Source organism: Bufo gargarizans, chromosome 10 (assembly GCF_014858855.1).
Source record: "Bufo gargarizans isolate SCDJY-AF-19 chromosome 10, ASM1485885v1, whole genome shotgun sequence".
NCBI classification, from domain to species: Eukaryota; Metazoa; Chordata; class Amphibia; order Anura; family Bufonidae; genus Bufo; species Bufo gargarizans.
Genome location: NC_058089.1, coordinates 94,195,882 through 94,209,149, shown reverse-complemented (window position 1 = coordinate 94,209,149; position 13,268 = coordinate 94,195,882). Strand labels below are relative to the sequence as shown.

Genomic DNA, 13,268 nt, shown 5'->3' with positions numbered 1-13,268 from the left:
ACTGAAATTGTAGCACAGCACGCAGTGGCGTAGAATGACCGATGTGACGGACGCCAATGAACTAGAGTTGTTGCGATACCAATTTTTTGATTCGGTTTCGATACCATGAAAAAGTATTGCGATACTCGATACCATTCGATACCACGCGAAAAAAATAAACAAAAAAAGCCACGTGCATTCCTCATTTTTAAAAATGGCGAATCGCGCAGTTTTTATTTTATTTTTTCTGTTCCGGCATTCACCACCTAGATTTTTTTAATATATTTTAATAGTTTGGACTTTTCTGACGTGGCGATGTAATATGTTTATTATTTAAATATTTTATATGTGAAATTGGGAAAAGGGGGTGATTTATACTTCATATTTTAGTGTTTTTTGTTTGTTTTTTTTACACTTTTTATTTAATGACTATTTCCCCCTTAGGGGCTAGAACCTGGGATCTTTCATCCCTTTTCCTATTCAGCCTGATAGATCTCTATCAGGGTGAATAGGACTCCACACTGTCCCTGCTGCTCTGTGCACACAGCATCAGGGATGTTACCATGGCAACCAGGGCTTCTGTAGCGTCCTGGCTGCCATGGTAACCGATCGGAGCCCCAGGCTTACACAGCTGGGGCTCCGATCAGAAGCTGCCACTGCACCACCAATGAGGGGGGGGGGGGGAGAGAGAGGTCCCTGTGGCCACTGCCACCAATGATTTTAATACTGGGGGGTTGAGAGGGGCCGGCACACTGTGCCACCAATGATTTTAATGGGATGGGTGGGTTGAGGGGGGGGGGGGGCAATGATAACTACCTCTTTATACAGGAGGCGGGTACTGGCAGATCAGCGGCAGTTAACTGCCGCTGATCGCAGCTCCCTGTCAGGGGCAGGGTGCCGGCAATGCGATTCTGCTGCCGGCACCCGCCTCCTGTATGTGTTAAAGACTGACTACTGTATATGAGTCCAGACTTTCACTATCAGGCCACACAGAGCGGCGCCCAGCAATGTCCCAGCACTCACCATTAGTCCTGGGCGCCGCTCCGTTCGCCCGCAGGGCTCCATTACTGTCTCCTGTCCTGCTCCACATGCTGCTGATTACTATCGGAGCGATGGGAGGAGACATCAGATTCACTAGTGGGCGTTCCTTCTCCCTGGCTGTAGCGCTGTCCAATCGCAGCGCAGGGAGAAGGAACGCCTACTAGTGAAGCTGATGTCTCCTCCCATCGCTCCGATAGTAATCAGCAGCATGTGGAGCAGGAGAGGAGACAGTAATGGGGCACTGCAGGCGAACGGAGCGGCGCCCAGGACTAATGGTGAGTGCTGGGGCATCGCTGGGCGCAGCTCTGTGTTGAAATAATCCTATCATTGGTGGCGCAGTGCGCCCGCCCCTCCTCCGCCCCTCTCTTCTCATTGCCGGCGCCGCCCCTCCTCCGCCCCTCGCTTCTCATTGCCGGCGCCGCCCCTCCTCCACCCCTCGCTTCTCATTGCCGGCGCCGCCCCTCCTCCGCCCCTCGCTTCTCATTGCCGCACCTCCTCCGCCCCTCGCTTCTAATTGCCGCCCCTCGCTTCTCATTGCCGCCCCTCCTCCGCCCCTCGCTTCTCATTGGTGGCAGCGGCAGCAGCACAGGGGGAGGGAGGACAGCTTCCTTCTCCCCGTGCTGCTGAGAGAACATGAGCGCGCCGATAGCAGCGCGCTCATGTTCAGAGATACTAGACTGCGCAGAAGCGCAGCCCAGTATCGAAAAAACGGAAATCCCGGTATCGTATCGATACCGGGACAAAAGTATCGATTGGGTATCGAAATTTCGATACCCGCAACAACCCTACAATGAACCCCATCATAAATGAGTGGCCTTCAATAGGCTCCGATGGATCTGTTGCAGCTTGGATTCCGTTTTTCTGCTACCATAGCGGAACGGAAAAATGGAATTCCTAACCCAGATGTGAACTCGGCCTAAACTAAAGCAAATTTGCAAAAGGTGTAATGAAAAAAGGTCCTGAATACTCCAAGACGTGTAATAAAGGGGGATTCCTGCTGGCAGACCCCCTTCTAATCTACGGGGCCGCTGGGCAGCCTTCTGACATTGCAGGAATGAAGGACTGGACAGGTTATGTTTTACAGGTCCTATGGCTCCACCTTCTGGAGATGCATGGACTTTTACCATCTGAAGCGGCCGATACCAACCAGGTGACCCTGCTACCACCAGGGAAGCTACGGGCACAGACATTCCTCCATGATGCCCGCATGGCCCAAGGCCTCCTCCACACGTCAGTGAATCATGTGCTGTCCATGGTCTCCACGAACCGCTCACATATCCATTGACTTTAATGTGTGTATTCGCACATCCGTGGTGTGACCACTGACCCAAAACACTGAAGCATGCCCTGTTTTGTCCGCGATTATGGATCCCTCACACACATAGTCCACGAGTTCATGAAATGCCATCTGTGTTTAGTCCGTGGTTTCTATGGACCACTGGTAGGAGATGCTTGTGAAATTAATTTCCACCCTAATAAAAAGGTCCCTGGAATAAGGAGAACTTATGGAGGACAAAAACAGACACATGGACCAAACACTATTCCTTCGCAGACATCTTCATGGATGAACCACTGACCATCTTGTCACGAATCTCATCATGACACGGACACTTTGTCCACTGCTGAAAGCTCCTCTCCCACCCTCAAGAAGGCTACATCCCCATGTTGTGGTCATGCTCTGGAGAAAGACACCACCGTCCCTTCATTGTGAGGCTTCACTTGGTTAGGACATTACAAGGTTTCTAAGTTACGTTGCCCATTAGCTTTTTCCCATATGGACTTTTGCTCCCACGTGAGGAGATCACCAGGTTTCTATAATCCACTGATTTATGAAGTTTCGAGAAAACACCGTCCTGCAATATTGTTTGAAAGCCAAATATTACATAACCCGTCTGTAGCCCGATACACGTACGCCCATAGGGATGCTTAGTAAATACGGAGCCGAAAATAAGAAGGGAACATCATGACCCAGAAATACAACCTTCACCTATAAATACATGGTAGCCTGATTTACCCAGAAGGCCACACAATGATTTAACTGTTCCCTTCCCTTTTTGGGATGAAAACAGGTAAGAAGTGTGGTCAGGGCAGGAGCAGCAGAAATGAGGGGTGCACCAGCAGGCATGGGTGCTGCACAAAGCCTATGGGCTCTGCCCTGACTATGAACATCTTGTCCCGTTCCAAAATGCTGTGCCCGGAGACGGAGGCAGAGAATTACAGAGCTGTGCTGCCACCTAGTGTTCCAAAGACGATAGTCAACGATAAAGTCAGATTTAAGCACTGCGCTGCCATCTAGTGGTTTTTTTTTGTTTGCTTTTCCTAAGTTTCTGTTATGGCATTCACCACATGAGATATTTTTTAATAGTTTGGATTTTTTTCGGACGCGGCGACACCTGATATGTTTATTTTTATTGTTTATATGTTTTTATATGTAAAATTGAGAAAGAGGGGGGACATAAAAAAATATTTTTTATTTTTATTTTATTTATTTTTTATAACTATTAGCCCCCTTAGGGGGCTAGAACCTGGGATCTTTTAATCCCTTGTCCTATTCACCCTAATAGCGATCTATTTTTTTACACTCTCCCTGCTGCCAAGGGAGCTTACCATTAGGGATGAGCGAATCTACTTCGGATGAAACATCCAAAGTCGATTCGCATAAACCTCATTAGAATACCTTATGGAGCGAGCGCTCAGTACAGTATTAGAATGTATTGGCTCAGATGAGCCGAAGTTATTACTTAGCGAAGTCTCGCGAGACTTTAGGTAATAACTTCCTAAAAAAATTTCTACTGTTAAAAACTTTTTCCCGAACTCAGGTTCGGTTCCAAGGTACCACTTTAGTTTAGAGAAGGCTCTTCCGGCATGGATTGTGCCCAAAGTATATAAAGCAAGGTCCATAAAGGTTTGGTTGGGTGAGGAAGAACTTGACTGACTGCACACAGTCCTGACCTCAACCCCATCCAACACGTTTCGGATCAACTAAAACGGAGACTGTGACCCAGGTCCCTCTCATCCATCATCAGCTTCTGAAGTGAATTACAGAGCTGTGCTGCCACCTAGTGTTCCAAAGACGATAGTTCAAAGATAAAGTAAATTTAAGCACTGCACTGCCATCTAGTGTTAGAAAAGGATTACGGCAATAGTCTAAGGTAGGAATGGAAAAATGTGCACAGCTCTAATGTATAAGACAGGTGCGCGGTGCCCGACACTGTAAAATGAAGGGTACAGCTTCACACTTTATGGGGCATGATGGGAAATAGATATACCATTAAAACTAATTACAGCGGCTCGCCTCCTTGTAGCTATGACTATGATGAGGGGACATCCTCTGCGTCTGGAGGAAAGAAGGTTTGTACACAAACATAGAAGAGGATTCTTTACGGTAAGAGCAGTGAGACTATGGAACTCTCTGCCTGAGGAGGTGGTGATGGTGAGTACAATAAAGGAATTCAGGAGGGGCCTGGACGTATTTCTGGAGCGTAATAATATTACAGGCTATAGCTACTAGAGAGGGGTCGTTGATCCAGGGAGTTATTCTGATTGCCTGATTGGAGTCGGGAAGGATTTTTTTATTCCCCTAAAGTGGGGAGAATTGGCTTCTACCTCACAGGGTTTTTTTTTTTGCCTTCCTCTGGATCAACTTGCAGGATAACAGGCGAACTGGATGGACAGGATGTATTTTTTCAGCCTTATGTACTATGTTACTATGTATATCTGTATAGTGCCACCTGCTGTTTGTTCTTTTGCATCCATCTGACAAATGCATTGAAAAAAATGTATCCTGTCTCTCCAGTGTCATCCAGAAAAACGAATCCAGTATTATTATTTTTTGCATTTTTAAAAGGTCTGCGCATGCCAGAACACATAATGCCGGATCCGTTTTGCCAGAACACAATGCCGGATCCGTTTTGCCGGAACACTTAATGCCAGATCCAGCACTAATACACGTCAATGTAAATTAATGCCGATTTCGGCAAGTGATCAGTGTTTTTGGCCGGAGAGAAAACTGCAGCATGCAGCTGAGCTGCAGCAGAAAGGACACTCCCCTTGAGCTGCCAGCTTAATATAAATGTAGCAGAGCAATGAATGTGGAGATCTCTGGACCCATGTGAGGTACAGGGCTGGTTCTAGCTTGGTTATAAGGAGATAGTCATCTACTATATGATGTGTTCAGTTTTTACATCAATCATGGCATAACCCCTTTAAGAGTTAAAGGTGTCTGCATGTGTGTGGTGCTTTCTTTTTCTAACCTAGAGTCGGGCTCCAAACTGTTCTCAGCATTCTCAGAAAAAGAATTCTCTTGGATCAGGGCAGAACCAGCAATTTTTAAGACATCTGTTAAAAAAAAATATATATACTGTATATTTTTAATCCACCGCATGTCAATTTACGCGGAAATTCCACCCTATGTGGCCGTACTCATCGAGACAAAATCAACATTTTTGATCAGTGGGGTCCGGGGGCCAAGACCCTAATGATCGCTACAAAGAGGAGAGAGAAGCACTTGCATAACACGCTGTCTCTCCTCACGAGCCCATCTCCGGCAGCGAGGAGCGAGAGCTCCATCACATGCTGGAGTAGATTTGCGCTATAGTTTACACCAGTTTTTGGCATAAATGGTCGGAAATTTATCAGACAGGCAGTGGCCCTTCCGCTACGACCCATCCACTTTATTGAAATGTGGCGAGAGCAGCGGAAAAAGTGTTGTGCTGCAAATCGCTTGATAAATTCTCCCCGCTGTCTTACGCTTTTAGGGGACAGCTACACAGCGACACTGGACGCGGTCAGGATCACAGGGGCATCGCAGAGAAGAGGCGATTCCATAGAGATGAACGGGGTCGCAGGACAAGTCACTAGTGTGCTGTGACTCCTAAATCGCAAAAAAAAAACTAAAACAGCAGAGTTGTAATTTTTGAGATTCAGGGTTCGCAGTCCCGGCACAGAGGAGACTTGCGCTGCAACCCCAATTATTTCTATGGGAACCCCACTATACTGTGATGCCCCTGCGATCCTGTCAATCTCGTGTCTGAGCCATTGCTTCGAGTAGCGGAGCAAGTGCAGAGGCTCTGTTACTGCTGGAGCGCATGCACAGTCGGCACCTGCACTGATACTCAGAGCAATGGTGCAGGTGCATGATTGACAGGGCCGGCGAGATGTTGAGCCCTGTCTGTCAAGGAGGAGAGGGGATGTTCGGGATACATGTATTGATAACCTATCCTCAGGAGAGGTCATTAATTGCTGATTGGTGGGGGTCCGCCACCCCCGCTGATCTGCTGCTTGAAGAGGCGCCTGAGGACAGTCCATCAATATCAAAATTGTAGACAACCCCTTTTAAAGGATAGCCGACTGGCCCATCCAGTCCATGGGGACATGGACATATCTGCCAGAATCTCACTGAAGGTCCTATTCTCACACTGACTCCATCAGGGAGCTGCCCTGACGGCTGGACCTGTAGCCTTCATCTCTGAACTCCTGACAGCTCATACATACTCATTACGGCCAAGTCTGATAAGCGCTGTCAGGAGTTCAGAGACAAGGGCTACAGGTCCGGCCGTCGGAGTAGCTCCCTGACGGATTTAGTGCGAGGCACAGAGAAATAGCCTGTAGATGCACCGAAACCGAAAGCTGCAGAGGGGGGGGGAAAAAAAAAAAAAAGGAAAATGTTTAATAAAGACCAATTTAAAAATTATTTTTTACCCAAGTGCAATGACAAAAAACTGCCGACAAGAATAGGCATTTTCTATGATAGAGGCGTCACGTGCGGTCTAGGGCTGCAGTAAACGATTATTTTAGTAATTCGAGTATTCTATCGATTCTTTTTTCCTTTATAAAAACTCATCAGACCCCCCTGCCATTAGTCCCCAACACCCTATGTTCCCCCTGTGTGATCAGCCCAAGTGCATCAGTTCCCCCAGTGCCATCAGCTCAGTTCCCCCCAGTGCCATCAGCCCCACTATCCTCCAGTGCCATCAGCTCCCCCCCCCCCGTGCCATCAGGTCCATTCCCCCAGTGCCGTCAGCTCTCCCCCACCCCAGTGCCAGCAGCTCTCCCCCACCCCAGTGCCAGCAGCTCTCCCCCACCCCAGTGCCGTCAGCTCTCCCCCACCCCAGTGCCGTCAGCTCTCCCCCACCCCAGTGCCGTCAGCTCTCCCCCACCCCAGTGCCGTCAGCTCTCCCCCACCCCAGTGCCGTCAGCTCTCCCCCACCCCAGTGCCGTCAGCTCTCCCCCACCCCAGTGCCGTCAGCTCTCCCCCACCCCAGTGCCGTCAGCTCTCCCCCACCCCAGTGCCAGTCAGCTCTCCCCCACCCCAGTGCCGTCAGCTCTCCCCCACCCCAGTGCCGTCAGCTCTCCCCCACCCCAGTGCCGTCAGCTCTCCCCCACCCCAGTGCCGTCAGCTCTCCCCCACCCCAGTGCCATCAGCTCTTTCCAGCAAGGTCGCCGCCGGCACTCCATCATTCCGCACTGCTCTGCGCCTGACGTCACACAGCGCGTCAGGTTACGGGAGGTCAGTGCAGCGCGACACCATGGACGTGCTGTGAAGTGTCCGGAGGCCCCCTGCTGGAAAGGTGAGTATTCCAAGCGCAGCGGGAGACCACGGAGCGGGAGTAATAGCAAGCGCTTCACTCCAGTTCCGTGGTCACATGACACACAGATTTTTTTGTGTAGAATTACTCGAGTAATTGTTTCAGCCCTAGTGCGGTCTGCAAATTGCGGAACGCACATTGGCCGGTATCCGCAAAACACCACGTACGTGTTAATGTAGCCTAAGACTGACATTCTTTTAACTTTTAAAAATCCACTTGATAAAGCTGGATTAAATTAGCTCGACGGTCTATCCACAACCATTTTCCCACCCAATTTTCAAAACAGAGTGGCAAAAATTCCCAAAGCCCGAATTCTGGAGCGCAGGGCCTGATAAATCCCCCCACAGATGGAAGCAGGCTCGCTCAGACACTTCTTCATGTCATATTGAGAAATCACCACATGACAGGAGTGCGGGTCATGTGACTATCAGCAAGCAGGAAGAAGCTGAAGAAAAGCCCGTTGTGTAATACAACTATATCTTACAACGTATCTACAGCCGCCAAACACCAAGAACACGACCAAAGGGGAACGTTAAAGGGGTTGTCCCACCAAAAATATTCTATGGCTTCCAAACCAGCACCTGGATCTGAATACTTTTGTATTTGCAAGACATTAAAAATTTTGTATAACCAGTAAGCTATTCTATAAAATCTATCTGTATAGCGCCACCTGCTGTTTATTTTTTTTCTTATTTCTTTGTCCTGCTCACTGAGAAAGCCGCACATGCTCAGTTTCATCCTTCAACCGCCCCCCGAGCTGTGATAGGGAGAGCATCGACACGCCCCCCCGAGCTGTGATAGGGAGAGCATCGACACGCCCCCCCGAGCTGTGATAGGGAGAGCATCGACACGCCCCCCCGAGCTGTGATAGGGAGAGCATCGACACGCCCCCCCGAGCTGTGATAGGGAGAGCATGCAGCAACGCCCCACTAGCACCTAGAGGCTCATTTGCATATTATAAAAGTCATTATTTAGCGCGAACGGCGGCAGGCAGGGAGATATAAGTCATACAGTTTTGTTCTGCTGACATTAGCACATCTCTCATGTCAGCAGCTAAATAACGATTTTTTGACAGAAAACCTTTAAAAGAAACCAGTGCCCCAGTCATGAGGCAGACACAGGCCGCACTACTGCCGCACCTAACAGTAAGGCCCAATTCACACGACCGTATTTTTGGTCCACATAGGATCCACATTTTTTGCGGATCGGATGCGGACCCATTCATTTAAATGGGGATGCGAAAAATGAACGTGTCCTATTCCTATTGTTACAATGGGTCTGCAAATAAACGGATGCAACACGGACGTTACCCATATCTTTGCAAATCCACGTTTTGCGGGCCACAAAATACATTTGGGTGTGTGAATGCCCCCTTAGTACACACAGCTTTGATTAGAACTGTTCCGGGGACGGCTGGGTAGGATTTATGTGGGAGAAACTGACAAGAAAACTCAAGAAAATCAGGAGAGGAAAAAAAATAAAAATCCACGTCTGAAAATACGACATGGGTTCTCGACCAGCACTTCATGGTTTCACTTCCACAAAGAAACATAGACAAATGGCCGATCGTCTTCTTCCTCACAGCAACGTGTGGTAATAGCAGCAATGTGGCGATGTTTCCTCACACGGAGCAGCTGGGGGCGGTGGGCGGCCGGGCACTTCCCCTGCAGTGGCTCTACTATATGGTGGCTGTGCACATGTAAGGCCTAGTTCACACTGCAGTGAATCACACACAGCACACGTACCCACTGATATTAGTGTTTAGTCACACCGCAATGATTTTCCACTGACCCTGGGAAAGTCTCGGAGACCAGCACTACCTTGGTCCGTGATGAGGACCAAAATGTGCCCATTGAAGTCTATGGGTGAGCAAAAAAACACTGACAGAACACGGATTTTCCACAGACGACTGGTAGGAGATGGTCTGGATACTGACATTTATTTTCAGCCTAGCAGCGTAATAAGGATGACACATGGAGAGCAAAAAAAACGGACACGTGGACCAACAGCGGACATGATCCGAGATGAACCACCGACCATCTTGTCACAGATGTCATCAAGGACAGGGATGTGTGAAGAAGGTCTAGTACAGCTCAAGTCCACAACAGCGGGAGCTTCTCTTGGGGGAAGAACAGACGGTCCAGCGGTCACATGCGGAGGCCGATGGTCGCGGAGGTTTTATGTTCTGCATCTGGCGGGTCTTCAGCACCATGCAACAGCCGGATCTTAGGTTCTTATCCTTAATAAAGGGGTTGTCCGGGTTCAGAGCTGAACCCGGACATTCCTCTATTTTCACCCCGGCAGCCCCCCTGACATGAGCATCGGAGCAGTTCATGCTCCGATGCTCTCCTTTGCCCTGCGCTAAATCGCGCAGGGCAAAGGCATTTTTTGGAGCTCAGGTGACGTACCGGGGCTCTCCATGGGGCTGTCAGGAAGCCCGTCTTGTCACCGGCACTGATGGGTGGGACTTAGCGCTGCCCTAGCCAGTAAAATGGCTAGGGCAGCGCTAAAGCCCACCCATCAGAGCCGGTGACGTCACAGAACACACTGCCGGGCGGAAGTTTCCGCCCAGCAGTGTGTTATTGACAACAAAAGAGACCTTTCCCTGCTCGATTTAGCGCAGGGCAGGGGAGCGCATTGGAGCATGAGATGCTCCGATGCTAGCCTCAGGGGGGCTGCCGGGGTGAAAATAAGGGTATGTCCGGGTTCAGCTCTGAACCCGGACAACCCCTTTAAGGTTCAGGGGGATAACAAGCAGAGGCTTTCCAAATGGATGACCCATCCCTAGCACAGGTTCTTAAGGTGGGCACCCAACCTGGACTATTATCCTCACAATAGGTCACCAAGTTCTGGAAAACTCCTTAGAAGTCCCACCTCAGAACCCCCTCCAACCTTGATGCGGCGAGCGGATACGACCGGGCTTTGCCATGCTACAGGCACTACAGACACCGCATAGCACAGCCCGTCCGGGCAACCCTAACCACCTCTGCCCAAGGCCTCCAGATCCGACAGGGTGTGGCCCCCTCGTTTTAGGGATAGGTGCAAACGCTGCTGAAATCAAGTAAACAATAGTACCATTAAAAATGTCACAAGAAACATAGGAAAACGCTATGTGTGAATCCAGCCTTAAAGGCGTTGTCCAGGATTTCTACCTTGATGGCCTGCTCTCACTGAAGTGAATGGAAGCAGCGCTGCTGTAATCGCATGGATGTAGTTTGGGCCCAGACCTTCTTCGGAAAAGGCTCCTCATCACCAACAGCGCCGTACAATGCATAGTGGCTGTGCACGGTACTGCACTGAATGGGTCTGAGCTGCGCCTAAGCCATGTAACCGATGAACATTGCGGCCTCCTCACAAGCACAGCGCCAAAAATTGTATAGTGGCTATGCTTGGTATTGCAGATCAGGCCCATTCATTTGAATGGGACCGAGCTGCAAACAGTACATAGGACTGATGAACGGGATGTCACTGGCCTAGGACAAGGCTGGAGCGCCGAGGCCTCCGAGAGTGCCAGGAAATAGACCCCTACCGATTAGATACTGATGACCTATCGTGAGGATAAACCATCAATGTCAAAATCTCAGACATGACAGAAACCCATCGGGCCTCATTATATGGTGTCACTTGTGAGGAATGACATCAGACTTCCCCTCCGATGACAGAACAGCAGGAATGGTGTAAACAGCGCCTCCATGAGGTCTTTCTCTAAAAAGTCATCGATGTGTCAAAAGATGGCTGTCACGGCGGACCACCAATAAAGGACCGAACGGGCCTCATGGTCCTGAATCTCAGCCGTCAGGCTTGGACCATTGAAGATGATTGAGGACTGACAGCGCGGCTGATAGACACGGAAATCACGCAGAGCATGGGGCTAGTCATTCCAGGGATTGGTGGGGTGTCCGCGGGGTCGGACTGGTCCAGCAGATCCTCCAGTGGGCCCAAACGCTGACCATTATGGACCCCCTAATAAAGCTAAGGTACTGTATTCGCAGAGAGTGGGGCCCTCAGGATCATTCCCTGAAGACGCTGGGGGCCCAGACCACCACCAATGTCATCTCCAGACCTGTCTGTAGGATCTGATGAAGGAAAGGTGATCCTGGAGGCCACTTCTCTATGATGTCTAGTGGCACGATGAGGGTTATCACCCCCGCAAGGATGATGATGATGATGATGATGCACCTGACAACACTCTGTACTCCCCTGATCTCTGACAACCCCAGAGCCTGCTCTGCAGAGCTGTCACATAGGAGATGCTGTGCAGCCCAGGGCCGAGAGGTCACCTCTGAGGGTCACCAGTCTGACCACAGCCCCCACTACACATGCACGGCGGATCACTCACCCTCCAGGGTCTCACACTGCACCAGGTTCAAGTAATCTCCCTGGCTCAGGATCCCGGCCTTAAACCCGCGGACCAGTCCTTCCAAGTAACCGCTGTCCACATTGAAGTAGAGCTCGGAGAAGGACGTCATGATGAGGATGATGGCGGCGGGGAAGGAGCGATCGGTCTCCGTTCGGGAGCAGCAGGAGGATGGCTGACGTCACTACAGCGGCTACCGGGGTGGTGGAGTCACGTGAGCACAGCGCCCCCCTGTCACATGATAAGCCTACTGTCATGTAGGAGGAAGAGAGATCACAGGGCTTCTCTGTGGCGTGACGTCACGACTAAGGACCTATCAGCGTTACGGGCTAGAACGAGGCTTGAGGCGCAGGCGGAGTTTGAACGTGCCGAAAGGGATTGTGGGAGCGGCTATAAAGGGGTCGTCGACGCCGGACCTGGGACGTTATAGCGAGTCTCATGATGACATGCCTGTAGCGTTATGTGCCCTGTAGGCTGCAGGGGATGGCCTGACTAAACAACGGCGTGTCTGTTTCCCATTCTGTGCCCTCCACATTGGCTTATGCTGAGCTGGACGTGTGCAAAACGCAGACAAATCTCTAACAGAACTAGAAGCAGCCCTGTACCTCACATGGGTCTAGAGATCTCCACACTCACTGCTCTGGCCGCCAGCAGTGGTGGTCAGTTCGCAGTGTTCGCCAGCAAACACATGGAGGCTGCCATCTTTAGTAAGGTAGACTCACCCGTCCGGCGATGCACAGGTAAGCCCTTACCTGTGCCGGGAACCGGTCTGAAATCAAATGCAGGCAGTTCCAAGAACAGCCGCCGGGGGCCTTCATCGGGCGGTTCTCAGAGTTGCCTGCACCCGGTGACTGCATTTGATTTCAGACTGGCACAGGTAAGGGCTTAGGGTACTTTCACACTTGCAGCAGGACGGATCCGACAGGCTGTTCACCCTGTCGGATCCGTCCTTCCGCTATTTCGCCGGACCACTGCTCTGTCCCCATTGACTATAATGGGGACGGGGGGGGTGGAGCTCCGGCGCAGCACGGCGAAAGGCCGCCGGACTAAAAGTCCTGCATGTCCGACTTTTTAGTCCGGCGGCCTCTCACCACGAACTGCTGTACTGCGCCGGAGCTCCGCCCCCGTCCCCATTATAGTCAATGGGGCGGAGCGGCAGCATGGCGAAATAGCAGAAGGACGGATCCGTCCTGCCGCAAGTTTGAGAAGTACCCTAACCTGTGCACCGCCGGACGGGTGAGTCTACCTTACTTAAGATGGCAGCCCGCATGTGTTCACTGGCTGCCAGCTCAGAGGCGCTTCCT

General features: G+C 50.7%; 1 protein-coding gene across 1 annotated transcript in view; it reads right to left on the bottom strand.

Annotated features, from left to right (window-relative positions):
- ATP6V0D1 (ATPase H+ transporting V0 subunit d1) overlaps window positions 1-12,239 on the bottom strand; it is a 79,298-nt gene extending 67,059 nt beyond the window's left edge. The window contains exon 1 of the mRNA XM_044269586.1: window positions 11,947-12,239. Within this exon, the coding sequence (XP_044125521.1) occupies window positions 11,947-12,076 (130 nt within the window). The 5' untranslated portion in view covers window positions 12,077-12,239. The remainder of the gene's footprint in view (window positions 1-11,946) is intronic.
- Window positions 12,240-13,268: the final 1,029 nt, after the last annotated feature.